Below are 15919 nucleotides of genomic sequence, written 5' to 3'. Positions count from 1 at the left end.
ACTTAGCCGAAGACGTTCTTAAGTGCAGCTCTCATCCATCTGACATCTTTAAATGAAAATGGTGCTAAAAATGTCAAATCAATGAATAAATAAGAGGAAAGCAACAAACAAGTTTCGTCCCTTCTGTTTTGGTTTCATCGGACATCTGTTGACAGGCACGCAGCAGACAGACACACATCAGTGACCCACCTTGACAGCACAGCGTCGCCCACAGGTAAACTCCAATCAATACACATCCTGTACACTTCCGAGGCTCCATGTCCGCTGAGCCCGCTGGAGATGACAAACTTCAGGGAGGGAGTGCAGCTCTGTGACCGCTGCTGCTGCTGCTGGTGCTGCTCTCTCTCTCTCTCTCTCTCTGTCTGATCCTGGGCGCGCAGAAGCACGTACGCACGCACACACTCACACGCACTCGTCCCCCTCGTTGTGTTTGTGTTCCTCAGAAGTCAGTTTGTGCTCGGCTCTGTGCTCCTCTCCGTGCGCACAGCTTTACTTTTTATATCAGATATGTGGAGCGTTATCTGGTTTGCGGTGATGACGACAGACACCTGTCAGCCGGCTGCTGCTGCGCACTGTTCGCACATTACGCACAGTGCGCAGTGCCGTCAACTTCGCCGAGCTTCATCCCCTCCAGACATTCCAGGCTTTTCCTCATCTGCTTTATGGATGCTGAGTCAGAAGACCGCGCACAATCTCAACGACTATTTGCAAGGGAGACTTGGGAAAACTTTTGGTTCAACTCATCTAAATGTCTTAGCAAAAAGGAGGGATCCTGGTCCTCTCCTTTTCTTGTGTGGGAAGATGAGACTAATGTAAAAGAGCTACAGCTAGAAATTGTGTGATCATAAAATCAATCAATCAATCAAATGTTATTTGTACAGCCCAAAGCCAAAACAATTTCCCTCACAGGGCTCAACAAAGATTGAAATTTTCTGCCTTTAACCCACAACAAGAGTGAGACGAAAGAGGAAAACCTCAGAGAAGGTCATGTGTAGGATTCCTCAGGTAACAGAGCATATCAACAAAATAACAATATTTACAACATTAATGATAAAAGACAACATCTAACACAAATAGACAGGTGGAACAATGTCTAAAAGAACATTTCTGACAGAGATGAAGCGATTAGCATGGACAATTCCAATGATAGCATAATTTAATGGCAGTAGTCAGTGTATCTAAGTAATTTAGTTGTAATCATAATGCACAATTAGGATCCACGATGTGGCCGCAGCTGCGATCCTACAATCTCACTTCAGGCATGAGTCTGAAAGGAAATAGTTTCATTTCAAGTTTGTGATTCAGGAATCTTTCTACGTCCAAAGTCTTTATCATTCATGGCAAGTATTGTCCTCATATGCCTCCTCATTTCTCCTCTGACGGCCTTGTCCTCTCTAGCAAGGAGAGTCAGCTGCTGATAAAACAAACCTTTATATAGCACCATTATTTTTCATTATCCTGTTTAATATCCAGAGGCAGCTGTACAAAGTTACTGTATGGGGATTTGGGGGAATCAAACATGTAAGGTCTGTCCGTTGTGGCGCTTTTAAGTGTCTTTGTGGTCAGTTAGCACCGTGAACATCTTTCTTTCCTGCCCATCTTTTCCTTATAAGGATGTGTGTCCATAAATTTGTTTTTTTCTGAACCCAGCGCATCTTTCAGATTGGGTAGAGGGGATTTGGGGGTCCAAGCAAGGTCCAATTGTCTGAGCTGTTTGCTCATTCAGCAGGTGAGTCCTCATGGACGAATGAGATGGCAAAAGAGGAGAGAACAGGAAGCAACACTGTCACGAATCAGGGCAGAGTGGGGACAAAACACGCACAGTAAGAAGATCCAGGGGGCAGTCCTCAAAACATCCACAGTGTCAATTCTAACTACTCTACAGGTCACCTTTGACAAAGCATGTTTACACATGAGGGCTGTGGATGTTGTCCCCTGTCACTTACATTGAAATTATTTAAAAGGGATTTTATGGACAGAAGAGGGAGAACAATTACAGTAATAACGATAAAAGCACTTGGTAAAGCTCGAACCTCCGCCGAGGCCAAAAAAATTCTGATAGTCTTGTGTTGATAACAGAAATGTAAGAGCAAAAATGACGTGGTCTGATATAATTAATTTGTCAATAAACATGTATGAAAATAAAGCTGTTTTTAGACATGCACTGAGGTCCAGATTATCTCTGGACATTCTCCGTGGGGGCTCTCTGAGAGTGAGAGGCTCTCCACTTCTCCAGAGTTTGTCCTGCCCAGCCCCCTTGTAAAAGATCAGGAGAAGCAGGAGTTGCTCTGCACGATTCACCACTAGTGAGTAGATGTGCTGATGACTTCATGCGACCGATGCAAAAATGAAAACACAAAAACAAATATCTCAGGATGACGAAGTGGTGCCACAAGTGTAGAAGACACAGAAGACCGGTTCCGTCCTTCCACCAAGTTTCATGGAAATCCTTTCCATAGTTTTTGCGTAATCCTGCTGACAAACAAAGAAATATACAGGGGTGAATACAACCTCCTTGTTGGAAACAAAAATACTTTCTCAATCTCATTTTAGGATTTATTCAAAAGTTATTGAAGCTATCCTTCAATTATGAACCATCTGGTAATGAATCGGCACTGATCAATGAGCCCTATACTGTTTCTTTATAGGGCTCAATCTCATTGCACGTCACTCCTTTGGAGATTGTTTGAATTATGTCCCTTTTCCAGTCAATGTTTTAACAGCTTTGAATCCCAAATTAAAAATAAACGACTTTAGAATAACACACATTAGCTGGCGGATATCATGGACACCATCTGTAAATGTTTCTCTGTTGAGTTATGAATATTTCTTCGCAGCAGTGGTGCAGATGATAAATCAAGCTAGATGATCATAATATCACGTTAGCACGCTACGCTGGGTGAACCTTTAATCAGCACAGCAGCCGTTCAGTGTGGTGAGCTTTGGTGCCAGTTGCTAAAACATATTGCATCATGTAATTCCCTTGAATGAGACTTCGGTGTGATGCTGTCAGCGAGAAGAAAAACATCCTCTGGCAACACAGGCTGCACACTTTACACCACCTTACACGAGACACTCTGTGTGTGTTTGTGTGTGTGTGTGTGTGGAGGGGGGGAGGGCGTTTTGAAGCCTCACTATAGAATACACAGAGCTGTTAAGTTGTTGGTTGGTGTGCTCATTTGTTTGCTGATGTGTTAGCTTACTCATACATGCCACCCCCGCTTTCTTTGAGTCTTAATGTTCTCCCCTTTCTCCTTCTGTCTTCCTCTTAGTCATCCTTTCATTCCTCCTCACTTTCTCATGTCTTTTGCTTTCTTTCACTCTTCACCCATCTGCCACAACCCCCTCAACCCCTGCCGATCCTCCTGTCTGTCCTTTCTCCTCCTCCTCCTCCTCCTCCTCCTCCTCGACCTACCATATTTCTTCTTCCTCTCTGTTTCCTTCCTTCCTTCCTTCGTCTGTTCTATACTTTTCAGCCCTGCTTGTGAGCATCAGATGCAGCGATGTCCTCAGACCATTACGAGGACGCCTGCAGCGCTTCTCGAGTTCTCACTATCTATCACTTCCTCTCCCTCTCCCTCATTCGCTTCAGCTCTATGTGTGTAAACCACCACCCCCCCCACCCCCCCCCCACATCTCCTCTCCTTCCTTCTCTTTCTCTTTCTCTTTGTGTCTCCCTCCGGCTTCAGTCTGGACACATTAAACAAATGTCCTTTTGGCTGAGCCTGGAGGGATAGGAGTTGGTACTGGGCGTGTATTTGGAAGTGTAGACCGTGTGTGTGTGTTTGTGTGTGTGTATGTGTGTGAGCACCTGCTTCCATCCCTGTGTATGTGTGTTGTCTCTTCTAGTCCAACTTAAGGAGACCCCCAGCCCCTCCCTTCATCTCTCAAAGCACATTAACATACAGCACACAGCGTAGCCGCCTCAAGCACATGCCATAAATATCATAAACATGTAAGCAACCTCCCATGCAGAATCATCAGGCATAAGGCAGACTCCTGATTTACGCTGAGGCTTATGCCCTTGCATATGTGTCAGCATAATTCATCACCTTACATTAGAGTGCACTGTACATATGCAAGCTAGGTCAAATGACCAGACTGCAACTACTGTCTAAGAAGAGCTAAAAATGTATAATAACTTAAACTCACCTGCTTTTGTAGTTGTCTAATATATCAACCTGACCTGGTACATTGCTACTTGGCAACAGTAGAGTTTTAAAGACTTTATGGCCAATGAGTAAACAAGGAAACTTACTCATTTATATTTACATCCACCAGCAAAGAGACACTCTGGTCTCTGATCATTTTAATCCAGCTGAGTTTATGTGGAAACCACAAGAAATTCAAGGAAAAAGGTGGAACGTTCAGTGTATCGATAAAAGAAAAGTGAGAGTGCAAATAAATCATGACATACTGTACATGAAGGATGTGACTTACACATCTGCTGAAGTGAGACTAAAAATAGCAGATTTAAATATAAGATCTGTGTGGAGCAATAAGGAGACGTGACGTTCCTGAAATTATTGAAAACTCTATTGCAAGGATGTTTGGTTGGCCTGTGGTAATGCTGGTTGCAGCTGTCTTTTTAAAACTGCAACTGTGAGTAGCTTGCATGTACGTTTCAATGATTTACTTAACTACTGCTTTTTTTTCATACAGTGGACGGCTATTTCAGGGCAACAAAACAAACATTTTATTTTACTTTGACAAATTGTTTAAGAGAAAGTGATTCTGTGAATGCTGTTGACATGACAGAGATCAGCATCTGCGACGCCAGTGAATGTCCGTGTCAGTCTGATATGATGACATAAATCCTCAGGTGGGAAAGATATTATTACAATCCTGGCCCCGCGGGCTGCCAGCTGTGTGCTATTGTTTTTCCAATGACGTAGAAGACGACAAGTTCAACTCGGTCCACAGGCTGACAGCAAACTTCCCTACCCCACTCACTACAGGCTCTGTTGGAAAAATGATCACAGTCCAAATCACAGGAAATTAGATGCTACTGCCTGCTGGTATCTAAATTGGTAAACCTCAGTTCTTGGCATATGCCTTCCACAGACAGACAGACAGACGGAGAGACATGTTTGGAACTAGCAAGAAGATAAATAAATGCACTAAATCCGTGGATTTTATATTGTTTTTCACCTTTTAACATTGCTTATCTAAGCCTAGATAATCTCCCAGTTCCCCTTTTATTCTGATATGTCATGGCTCCAAATGTTTATTTAAAATAATTTCAAAACAGTCGTAAATAAATAATGCACATTCAGTCACTTTTGTGCAGATTCTCTACGATATATTGTAAAATTTGTTTTACAATTGGATGGAAAATTGGATGAAGAAACAAAAGCTACTTTCAGTAACTCTGGAGATCCTCCACAGTTTCTCTGAGGGTTTATGTGTGAACACAAATCTCCCAGTGAGAGGCTCTGGACTTTCTGCAGACTTAATAACAGAGGGCCAAACAGAGGAAGTCTTCAGAAAGCCCGGAGGCACTCACCGCGACATTTGTGATTCACAGAGAGCAAGTATGGGGGTTGATGAAGCTTCTGACACGAGACAGACGCAAAAAATAAAAAGAACAAAAAGAAAACAATTGTCTCTCGGTGAAAAAGCAGTGACACACAGGAAAAAGACACTGACGAAGATTTCATGAAAATTAGTTGTGATAAGAGTGTATGCTGTTGTCAATGTGCTGTTAACAAAATCATTTGATCTCTACAGTAGAATTATTGTGTCACTTCCTGCCCCTGTCTGCTGCACCACCCCTGACCTGAATCCTGCGGAGGATTTGTCACTTATGGGAACGTGTCTGAGCAGTGACCCCCCCGCTGTGCTGTGCATGTGTGACAGGTAAACTATAGAGAAAGTCTTATCTCGATTTGTCAACAACACACATCTTGGATATACACCCATTCTTTTCTTTCACCCACACAAATATAAAGATATTGATTCAGAGCATTGATGGAACAGGGTGTTAAGCTCTGTCATTTCACAGCAAGAAACCCAGCTGGGCTTGTCTCTGTCTATGTGCATGTTAGGTTAATTGGAGACTCTTAATTGACCGTAGGTTTAAATATGAGTGTGTGTTGTTGAAAATGGTTGTTTGTCTATATATTTCGTTTTTGCGATACACTGATGACCTGCCACAGTTTACCTGTCGCCCAATATCAGCTGGGATTGGTTGCAACCCTCAAAGGATAAGTGGTAGAGATGATGGATGGATGGACGATGAAGAGCAGCTTTAAATCCAGCGACAAAGTTGTAAAATCTACAGTGTTCCGTTAATGAATGCAATGATCGAATGTGAGCCTCTACAACAGACATTCTACAACATTTACTTACACAGGACCTGTAGCCTTGTGTTACAAAATCCATGAGCATTAGGTCTAACATAGTTTACTCTCCGCAGCAGTGCAAGATTTAATCATTCTTCACTAAAAATCTTTCTTTGCCTATTTTCCGTCTTTAACTATTTCTTGGCTCTCCTTTATCTTGTCAGAAGCATCAAACATTACTTTTCGCTCAGACTGTCTGCTCTCGTGACAGGAGACATACAAGTTAAAAGGTCATGTTCAAATCAGGCTGTGTTCTGTCTGAGAGGCAGATGACACCTGTGGACGGGGCGGCCGAGGTGAGCAGCTGAGCTCGTTTTGCTTCCTACCGTGACCTTTTTACTGGCAGAATGAGTCATGTTGTCAGAGAGTGACAAGCACACAGGGTTCATATATGTGATGGGATAATGGATCACATGTTAGGGCTTTGGTCACCGGCCTGGTCAGGTCTCTCCCAGAGTCCTGGAGTTGATGTAAGACTGATCTTGTGGGGTATGTGTTTCTCAGTCCAGAGGCGTTTCATCCACAGTGGTGATAACAGACGAGAAGCAGAAGATGGAGTCATTCTATACGCCCAGAAATAAGCCAAGAAAGTGCTCTTGTGGACACCTTCAATTTTGTTCCTCTTTTCATTTGCAACTGGAGCTGTAATGTGGATGCCGCCGAAAATATAGTAAACTCGTCCCTAGTGAATACTAAACCAGGAAGAGACTGTTCACTGTTGTTCCGCGGGAGCTGTTACTGTGTATTCTGGGGCTACCTCTCTGTTGAGCAGTGCCATGTCTAAACTTACAGCAGTGAACATTCACTCACTTGGCTCAAGTCACCCTGTGGCATATGGCAAATACTATAATGGGATGGATTTATTTCTCTTATGAAAAAGCGGTTTATCCCAAAAATGTTAAATACTTTAGGATAGAAACTTGGCTATTGTTACTATGATAGCACTCTCATATCACCTCTATGCTCAAGTGCAGGCTCAGATAGCCTTGAGCATGACAGCGTTTTAATATTTGACCTTATTTGTTATATTTAAACATTAAATCAAATAAATTCTGTGATTTGATATAAGTAGTATAATTACGTGAGTATAGAGAAAGCATCATGGTTTGCAGCTTTAGAAACAAACACAAATTGTCCTTTTCATGAAAATTACTTGTATTGAATTATGAATCTTCCCAACTCCACCAGAGGAATTCAATGAAATATTTGGAGGAGAAATAATTCCCCTTTAAAATATTTTGGATGATTTGCATTAGGTCACAGGTCTTCTCCATTCAAAGACCTGAGCTTGTTTATTTATGTGGACTCCTGAGGGTATAAACAAACAGACACACACACACGTGCGCACTGTCCCCTTCTTGTGCTCCCAGACGCTGTCTCACAAACACACACACACACACACACACACCTGTCTGCCTGAGTCAGATCTGTAGCTGTGAATAATAGAAGAGAATAGCTGAGGTCAGACTGTTCAAGTGCGGGGAAACAGGAGAGAGGCTTTCACTTAAGCATGCCAGCCATTTTTAATAAGACAGAGAACAAACTCATGTCCCAAAGAAACTAGGCCAAAGCACATAACACAATGATATCACCAGGCACTGACACTTGTAACAAGTTTGTGTGGCTGACAAAAGCCTGTGAGCTCTACAAGAAAGTGACAGCAGCTGAGAACTGCTAGTTTTTTGGACAGACAACCAAAAAAGGACAATAGATGAGGTTAATGAATTAGCTGCTGTCTCATTTTGTTATGATTACTTATTTTGCCTCCTAAAGCAAAACCAGCAGCACAGGATAGAACAGATATTATGATGATGTACGACCTACAACATCTCTCCACTACAAATATTTGCTCAAAACTATTCAATATTTGGACACTGTTAGAATCACAGTCATGATTGTAATTTTATTTTCTCCATCACTGTATGCACACGCCGCTCTGTCAGACACATAATGACTACACCACATTCAAATATACAGTGACTCATCCAGGCTGATACTGTACATTAAGATATATCATTAGTGTGAGAACATGGTCGCAAAAAGGTAATTAATAAATATATAGGCCATAAATATGCATCTGTGCTGCAGCAGCCTAATAACTAATGGGTCTATTAATCCTGTCAACAGGGCTTGGAAGTGTATCTGTCTGACAATAAAAGGGGTTTGCTGCCATGTAGTGTTGATACTATGTAAGTACACTCAAATTTATACACCCAGTCCATGTGGTCTACGAGTTCATGGTATCAACAGGGTCAAGGCCCGAAAAGATGAAATGTACTCTTAAAAAAATTAAAGTTTGCAAAGAATAGACTATGATCAGGTCATTGCCCGTACTGCAGAACAATAACAGAACCTAGCCTATTTTCGATCAATATATCAAAACAAGTGGCATAGCTTTAGCTTTTTTTAGGTCTTTATTTACTCCTATGAACAATTGACAGGATGTTTTATCTTGTCCTTCTTTACATCTATTAGGGTTGAAAACAATTAACAAGAATAAATCTGCCATCATTGTTTCTATTCTCTATCCCTGATTCAAAACTCTCATTATTACATGCTAATAATAATGCTCCACTGCGTCTTCCAACAGAATAAAATGTATTCTCATTTCAGCCAGATTGCATTATTAATTCTGTTCCATTAGAAATATTTTAGACTGTTGCTCATTTAATATTACTTGGGATGTAAATATTTTAACGCAAATGAAATTTACTTAAAATAAAGTATTAATGAAGTTCATCTGATTTTTTATACAATTGAACAATGTGGCAGGTGTTGCCTCAGGCTGTGTCTCTGATCGGCCCCCCCCTGTGGACTCCCATTTCACCCACTCTCTCTGCATTTTGTATGTATTGCTTACTGACTAGCAATTAGCATGTAGGGAATTAATTATACTGAATATAGACTGAAATAATGAAGGCATAATGAAAGCTTTGAATATGTCTGTAAGTGCTCTTCTACAAAATGAAACCATGAGCTGATTATTATTCGTATGTACTTCAGTGCTACAAACAGTATTACAAGGCAATCGTTTCAGTTAACATTATAACATTGTAACCAGTAGCAACTCCCACTGGTCCCCCTTAGAATGTTGGCCCCCCTGAGATCATCGATTGCCCGGTTGTAAGCATCGAGTGAGTATGAAATTCAGACTTCTTACATCAGATTTCTTTTTATTGAGATGATCATTACAGCACATACAGTAGAGTGTAGCTGGGACGACAAGGTGAATGAGACACACAAAACAACTCATTATGCATGGAGTGATATTGTGCATGTTGTTACATGTATAATGACAATGTTACACTAAAACAAACATGAATATTTTAAATCATACACGCTACTATAACCCGCTTATTGCTTTAACTCCTCTGTGCTCCAACAAATAAAATTAGTTGCATGTAGAACACTACAGTGTTCAGTTGTCATTACAGGCTGCAGGCCGAACTGCAGGGAGGTAAAGGTTTGCAGCTAGAGCTCGTTCCTACAATAGAAATGTACAGAGTGAATGTTTTATTGAGCATTATCAATAAATCATTGTTCAAAACAAACTGAACACCAGGGATGAGCAGTTTTTGGAGAGTGTTTCGTGTGTGTGTTCATGGCGAGCTGAAGTACAACTGCAGAGCAGGGGTGAAGATGAGAACAGTTCCCAGTATTGACACTGTGAGGAAAGCCCAGAGGAAGATCCTGTCCAACACCTGAGCCACAAACTTCCAGTCTTGTACGACCTGTGAGGGAGAGAGAGACAGATGAGGGAGACAGACAGGACGAAGCAAGAGAGACAAAAGTCTGCAGACTCTTTCTGCTTCACGTGTGTTCACAGGGAAAATATTGTGCAGCCAGGTCACAACACAACTCACTTATCTGTTGAAGCGTCTAAATCAGGAGACACATTTTAGGTTGGCGGTAACAATGTAAAAGTGTTAAATGTAACACAACAGGCACTGAAACACATTCATCCCACACTATCCGTCATGTCAGCCCGCTCTCACACCTCTCGTATGAAGTGCTCCTTTTTGATGTGGCGGCTGATGTAGCGCACTGAACTCGTGGCTTTCTCCAGCATGGCCAGCCAGGCTTGGTTCTCGTCCTCCTTCCTCTGTTGACTGGTACTCTGTCCAGGGACCCCCCTCCTTCCTGCGCCTTTCTTGGGCTTCGGCTCCGGGCTGGTCATCTCCATATCTGGATAGTGGTATCTGCAAAAAATGGAAACAGTTACAGTTCAAATACCTTTCAGATATTGAATGTAGTCGATCCCGAATTATCTGTAGTACCTGTCAGTGTGGCCCCTCATACACAAGAGTCTGGGCAGTTTCTGAAGGAAGAGGCTCTTTACCCAGGGGGCCATGGGATGGTAGCTGGCAGAGGAGCGGTGGTGGACGTTGATGACGAAGACAGTAACGATGATGGAGAAGGTGACAAAAATCATGATAAAGAGCAGGTACTCTCCAATGAGAGGGATAACCTGGGACAGAAAAGAGGACAGAGTTATATTTTGCTATGTCTACTTGAAAACCTACTTTATTATTGTGTGTGTTGTAGAATTAGATCAGCACTATTCATCTAAATAAGACATTGGCTGCATTGGATATCCATCAGAAGAGTTGTGCAGACATGATTCCTGTGATTGAGGAGCATCTTTAAACGTAGGTCGCTCCTTTCTAATACCGATCTTGAGAAGGTCATCCACGCTCATAAATCATCTCGTCTTAATTATTGCATTTCTCGACGATCAGACGTCAGCCATAAATCAATGTCACGATTCAATTAGGTCAAAACACTCCTGCTCATCTTTGACTAATGATAAGAGACACAATTACACAATTCCCATTCTTTCCTCTTATCACTCTCTTACCAGTCAGCTCTGATGTTCATTTTTAGATTTTACTGATCACTTCGTATCTCAGCTCCTTATTACGTTGGCGAATTGCTGCAGCCCGAGAGCCAGAGCACAGCTTCAGATCAATGGGCAGCGTGTCTGTGTAGAACCCCCTGTCTTATGTCTTGTCCATAAGTACATGAGTAATTTTGAAAACCCTTTTAAAATCATTGTTGTTAGCCTGTCAGAGCTGCTAATAACTTTTCCAGGCTGCTTATTGGCCATCGTGACTTCACCGTGAGGGTTGTATAGCTGCCTGTTGATACTGCAACCAAGACGGTTTTGTTTTCACCCCTGTCCGTTTGCTGGCTTCTTTATTATTGTCAGTAAGATGATACAAAAATAACTTGTTGCACTACCACAAAACCAGGTGGAAGGATGTACTATGGGTAAGGGAAGAACCTTAAGGGAAGAACCCCAAAAATGTGGATGCAGATCCATATTTATTTTTCACTTAATAACATTGCGAGAGAGGCCATTTTCAACATTTCCACAGTTTCCCAGGGACTTTATGAAAAACACAAATCAGGGAGCTGGTCTCGATGAGAAATTTAGTGCAGCTTGATTGAATTTAAGGGGAATGCGGGGCCTGCATGGAGGTATGAGCTCTACTGAATGCCATTCTAGTTTTGGCATAGTGACAGCTCAGTCATGTGGACAGTTTAAAAACAAAACAAAGGTTCCTAGGCTGTAGAACCATTCCTGTGTTAATATCTATATAATACAGTCACTATTTTTCACAATAATTTGTTTTTGATTTAATAAAACTGTATTCATATGAATTCTTTGAGGTATTTTAGGCAATTCTATTAAAAAAATGTATACGATGGCTCCTTTTGAAACGGTAATGCAGATTTGTTTTAATTTCTAGTTTTATTTACAAAGCATGGTAAGTTTTTTTTGAAAGGTGAATATATATCGTCATTATTATTATCATTGTTTACTCTCCTAAAGCAGTAACTTGTACTTTATCTGTGTTAATGTCCCACATTCACTTTACTGCTATTATCTTTGTCATCTATAATAACGATAAATAATCCAGAAATAGAGAATTTGGGCTCCATAATGAGAATTGCTTTGTCGTAAAAAGACAGTGAATTTGAACACTTTTTTTAAGCTGCCTATTTCAACAGAGATCTCTATTGGACTCAAGTCAATAGCATGTTAATTGGGTTGACATTTAGTGTAAGATGCAGGTAATGGATATGGCTGTGATCTGTGTTAATTAGGACATGTTGCAATTAAGATTACAATTAGGATAAAGCAGGGAAGATACAAAAAAAAAAACACAGCACAGTAAAAACTTTGAAATGAACTTATCTCTCAACAGAACAACTGTTCAGACTACCCACCTTTGAGGATGAAGGGATGATTTCCTCTATGACCAGGAGGAACACAGTGAGCGACACCAGCACAGATGTGGAAAGTGACAGTTTCTCTCCTTCGTCCGATGGCAAATAAAACACCAGCACAGTGAGAAAGGACAGGCCGAGGCACGGGATGATGAGGAAGAGGGTGTAGAACAAGGGCAACCTCTTAAGGATGAAGGAGTAGGTGACAAACGGGTACCAGTACACCTCATCCCTTCTGCTCCCTCTCATCCCTGTGGCGTTGAGGATCTCCCACTCGCCGTTATCGAAGAAATCTTTACGGTCCACATAGTGATCAACCAGTACCAGGTCCACCATGTTTCCATCGTATGTCCAGGAGGCGAACTTCATGGGGCAATTCTGTCGGTCGAATGGGAAGAAGGTGACGTCCATGGTGCAGGAGGACTTGTAGCTGGCAGGTGGAGTCCAAGTTATGGTGCCGTCCCAGCGCACAATGGCTTTGGTCATCAGGGAACCCTCGAAGCGACCGTCAGCACTGTGAGTATATGGGTAAGAGATGGATTAGAGGCAGGGACAGCAAAGAGGAAAGGAAAACTGATTACGTTAACAAACCTCAGAGAGTGCTACTGATACTGACATGTGCAAAGAGCTGCATAACTCACTTTTCATATAGGACGATGTCTGGCAGCCATATTGTCTCTGAAGGCACTCTGATGGAGGTAATACCTGCATAGTCATCTGGGTCCCACTTCAGCATCACATCAATCCACTCCTTAAAAAAGAAAAACACAACCATGCATTTTACAATGATTCGATAATTGGCTTGTAAATTCAGCACCATGGACAGCACCAGATTAATTTATTGACAGCCAATGGAAACAACTCTTGTTTTTCTGGTATGTTTGTCCTCCCCAATATGTTTATTGCCTTATCCACAACCATGTTTGTACATCTTTGATTCAACAACTTATTGAGTAAATTAATTAATTAGTATTTATTTATTTGTTAATAACAATGAAGGCGTTCAAAGTGCATTACATGAGTGAGAGAAACACAAGGCAATATAAAACCACACATAAAACGGAAAGAGTAGGATAGAAAAATTTGCTAGAATTCTATTAAACTGATTAAATAAGAGAATAATATTTACAGTGCAGCTGCATTGGTATGATTCATCAGCTATATTTGTATAGTATACAAATGTACATTGTCTATTGTAAAATACCTTTTCAGAGTAGTAAAACTAGCTCATCTACAATATCTGGTATCTCTGAATAATAGTGTTCATCATTTACCTGCCAGAGCCAGACGTTTGTTGTCATCAGCTGGTTCTTTTCATCCTGCAGGAAGAAAGAGTGGAAGTTAGAATTCTTTGTGGCACTTGCTTTGAAACGATAAAAAAGGCTAATGATGAGGTGAAGAGCAAACCAGAAGCTGCAGACAAAAAGTTGAGCGGGATTAAAGAAAATACTTGTTAAGCCTAGTTAGAAAGCACTTAATCAACTTGGTTAATTGCCACTATGAAATTAACAACTCAGGGGTTAAGCTTTTATAGTATTTATCTACAATATTTAAATTGAGATGCTTAAATCACAACACAATGACCAACACCACTGGCAAAACTAATATGGTGCTGCTGCTTCTGTTGCTCAGTATAAAGTTTTCACATTTTAAGGTTCAATAATAACTGACAGTGACACAGACGGTGGTGAAGAGAGAAAAGGGGGGGCGGGGGGGCATGGTGCTGATTGTGTACTCATCCTCTGTGCAAAGAGATCTAGGGATTATAACAGTAGTTTAACTATAATACCACAAGATGGCACTATCCTGAACAGGATTTCTGCATGGCAAGAGTACAAACATCAAATGCTGATGTAGTCAAAATATGACCCTCTGTGGAGTTAGGATGAGCTGTGTGTGAGTGTGTGTGTCCTTGTGTAAATAATACATGTGATCTGGTTCCTCTCAGCCTGATGGCCTCATTATTTCTCTGCTGCTACCAAGGACCACTTTGGACCTCCCTCATAACCTTTCTTCCTCTCTCTTCTCTTCACCTCTCTTTCCCTGTCATCGGCCCCTTTAAATCCCACGGCTCCTCATCCTTCGACAAATTTATCCTCGCAGTCATTCTCACTCAGTGTGTGTCCTCTGTGTGACAGTTCCTCCGTTGACCTCCCCCTAATAACCGCTCCTCTCTGCCCTTCTTTGTCTTTTCCTCCTGTTTTTGATAGCGGTGTTCAGCTTTACTTCCTCCCCTCTGTCCTTTCCTTTTGTTAAAAAAACAAAACCTTCAGAGGGACATAACATAATTCTATTTACTCTGTTACATAAGGCAAATTTTAGCTCCAGTTTGCTCAAGTGCACTGAAGATGTGATAATTGCACAGACAGTTAAAAACCCTCATCTATCTAATATTAATATAATACCAAATGAATGTCAAGGACAATATGGGTGCCATCATTAAGATAACTGATAACTGGCTCATTCCCTCAGTCAATTTATTTTTAGTTTGTTTTGAACATTCTTAACAACCCGGAGTGAGTTTACGTCCTCTTATTTACAACTAACACATGGTTTGGTTAGGTTTCGGCCTACAAATGTTGGGAAAAGAAATTCACAAAGTTTAACTGAACTGTTGAGTTCACTGAATATTTAAGTCTGATTTTACCTTTTAAACATTTTTTTTTTTTTTTAGGTTTCTTGTTTAAAATTCCAGAAGGTGGTAGATAGAACACAGATGACCTTGGACTTTCATAAATCCTGTAAATGGTCAAATAAATTAACCAAAATTTTGCTTTTGCGAGGCTTTTCAAATGCAAGACTGATTCACTCTCTTACTCTCCTCCTACGTCTGTAGCAGAGATGAACTTTATATTGTTGTTGCTATCTTGAAGACTGATCATATAAATAAACCCTAAAAGAACTTGACATTTATATACACTTCCTCCCGCTTGTGTGTTCATGCCTGTGAGTTTTGTTCCTTACCACATCGACCAGCTGTGAGATCTTGAGACCGAAGCGGACAGTGATGGTGTCGTTTGAGTGTAGTACGGGCCGTACCCACTTCTGGTAACCCCTGAAAAGGTTCCTCATTAACAAGTCCTCCATCTCAGCCAGCGACATAACATCCTCCTGAGCTGGAGGGATGAGGACAGAAGACAGAAGAAGGAAATACGGGAGAGAAAGTGTTACTGGGCATGAAAAACAACATTATAAATCTATCTTTTTAAGTTGTGCGGAAATTGGAAGATGTAATTAAGTGATGGTAAATTAATCTGCTTTGCCATCTACTTATATTGAAGAAAAACAAGCATCTTCAGCCACTCAAACATGAAATAATCCCAGAAACTGTCACATCTGAC

At 41.2% G+C, this 15919-nt stretch overlaps 2 protein-coding genes across 2 annotated transcripts in view; both read right to left on the bottom strand.

The window, feature by feature from the left end:
* LOC133021779 (neuronal acetylcholine receptor subunit alpha-7-like) overlaps positions 1 to 259 on the bottom strand; it is a 42203-nt gene extending 41944 nt beyond the window's left edge. The window contains exon 1 of the mRNA XM_061088760.1: positions 190 to 259. Within this exon, the coding sequence (XP_060944743.1) occupies positions 190 to 259 (70 nt within the window). The remainder of the gene's footprint in view (positions 1 to 189) is intronic.
* A 9684-nt stretch (positions 260 to 9943) lies between these two features.
* chrnb3a (cholinergic receptor nicotinic beta 3 subunit a) lies at positions 9944 to 13894 on the bottom strand. Its single transcript, XM_061088772.1, has 6 exons — positions 13853 to 13894; positions 13220 to 13329; positions 12579 to 13092; positions 10622 to 10812; positions 10342 to 10543; positions 9944 to 10075 (listed from the first exon to the last, which is right to left on the bottom strand). Exons 1-6 carry the CDS (start codon positions 13877 to 13879, stop codon positions 9944 to 9946), a joined length of 1176 nt encoding a protein of 391 aa, XP_060944755.1. The 5' UTR covers positions 13880 to 13894.
* Positions 13895 to 15919: the final 2025 nt, after the last annotated feature.

This window comes from Limanda limanda, chromosome 2 (genome assembly GCF_963576545.1).
Source record: "Limanda limanda chromosome 2, fLimLim1.1, whole genome shotgun sequence".
NCBI classification, from domain to species: domain Eukaryota; kingdom Metazoa; phylum Chordata; class Actinopteri; order Pleuronectiformes; family Pleuronectidae; genus Limanda; species Limanda limanda.
This window is presented reverse-complemented; position numbering and strand designations above follow the sequence as displayed.

Bases quoted from the DNA above. Each gene is read 5' to 3' on its own strand.
- chrnb3a (XM_061088772.1), bottom strand. From the start codon at position 13,879: ATGACAACAAACGTCTGGCTCTGGCAG. The intron at 13,093-13,219 runs GTGAGTTATGCA...ATATACTCACAG, and splicing joins GACATCGTCCTATATGAAAA to TGCTGACGGTCGCTTCGAGG. The intron at 10,076-10,341 runs GTGTGAGAGCGG...TCTCCCTCACAG, and splicing joins AGGAGCACTTCATACGAGAG to GTCGTACAAGACTGGAAGTT.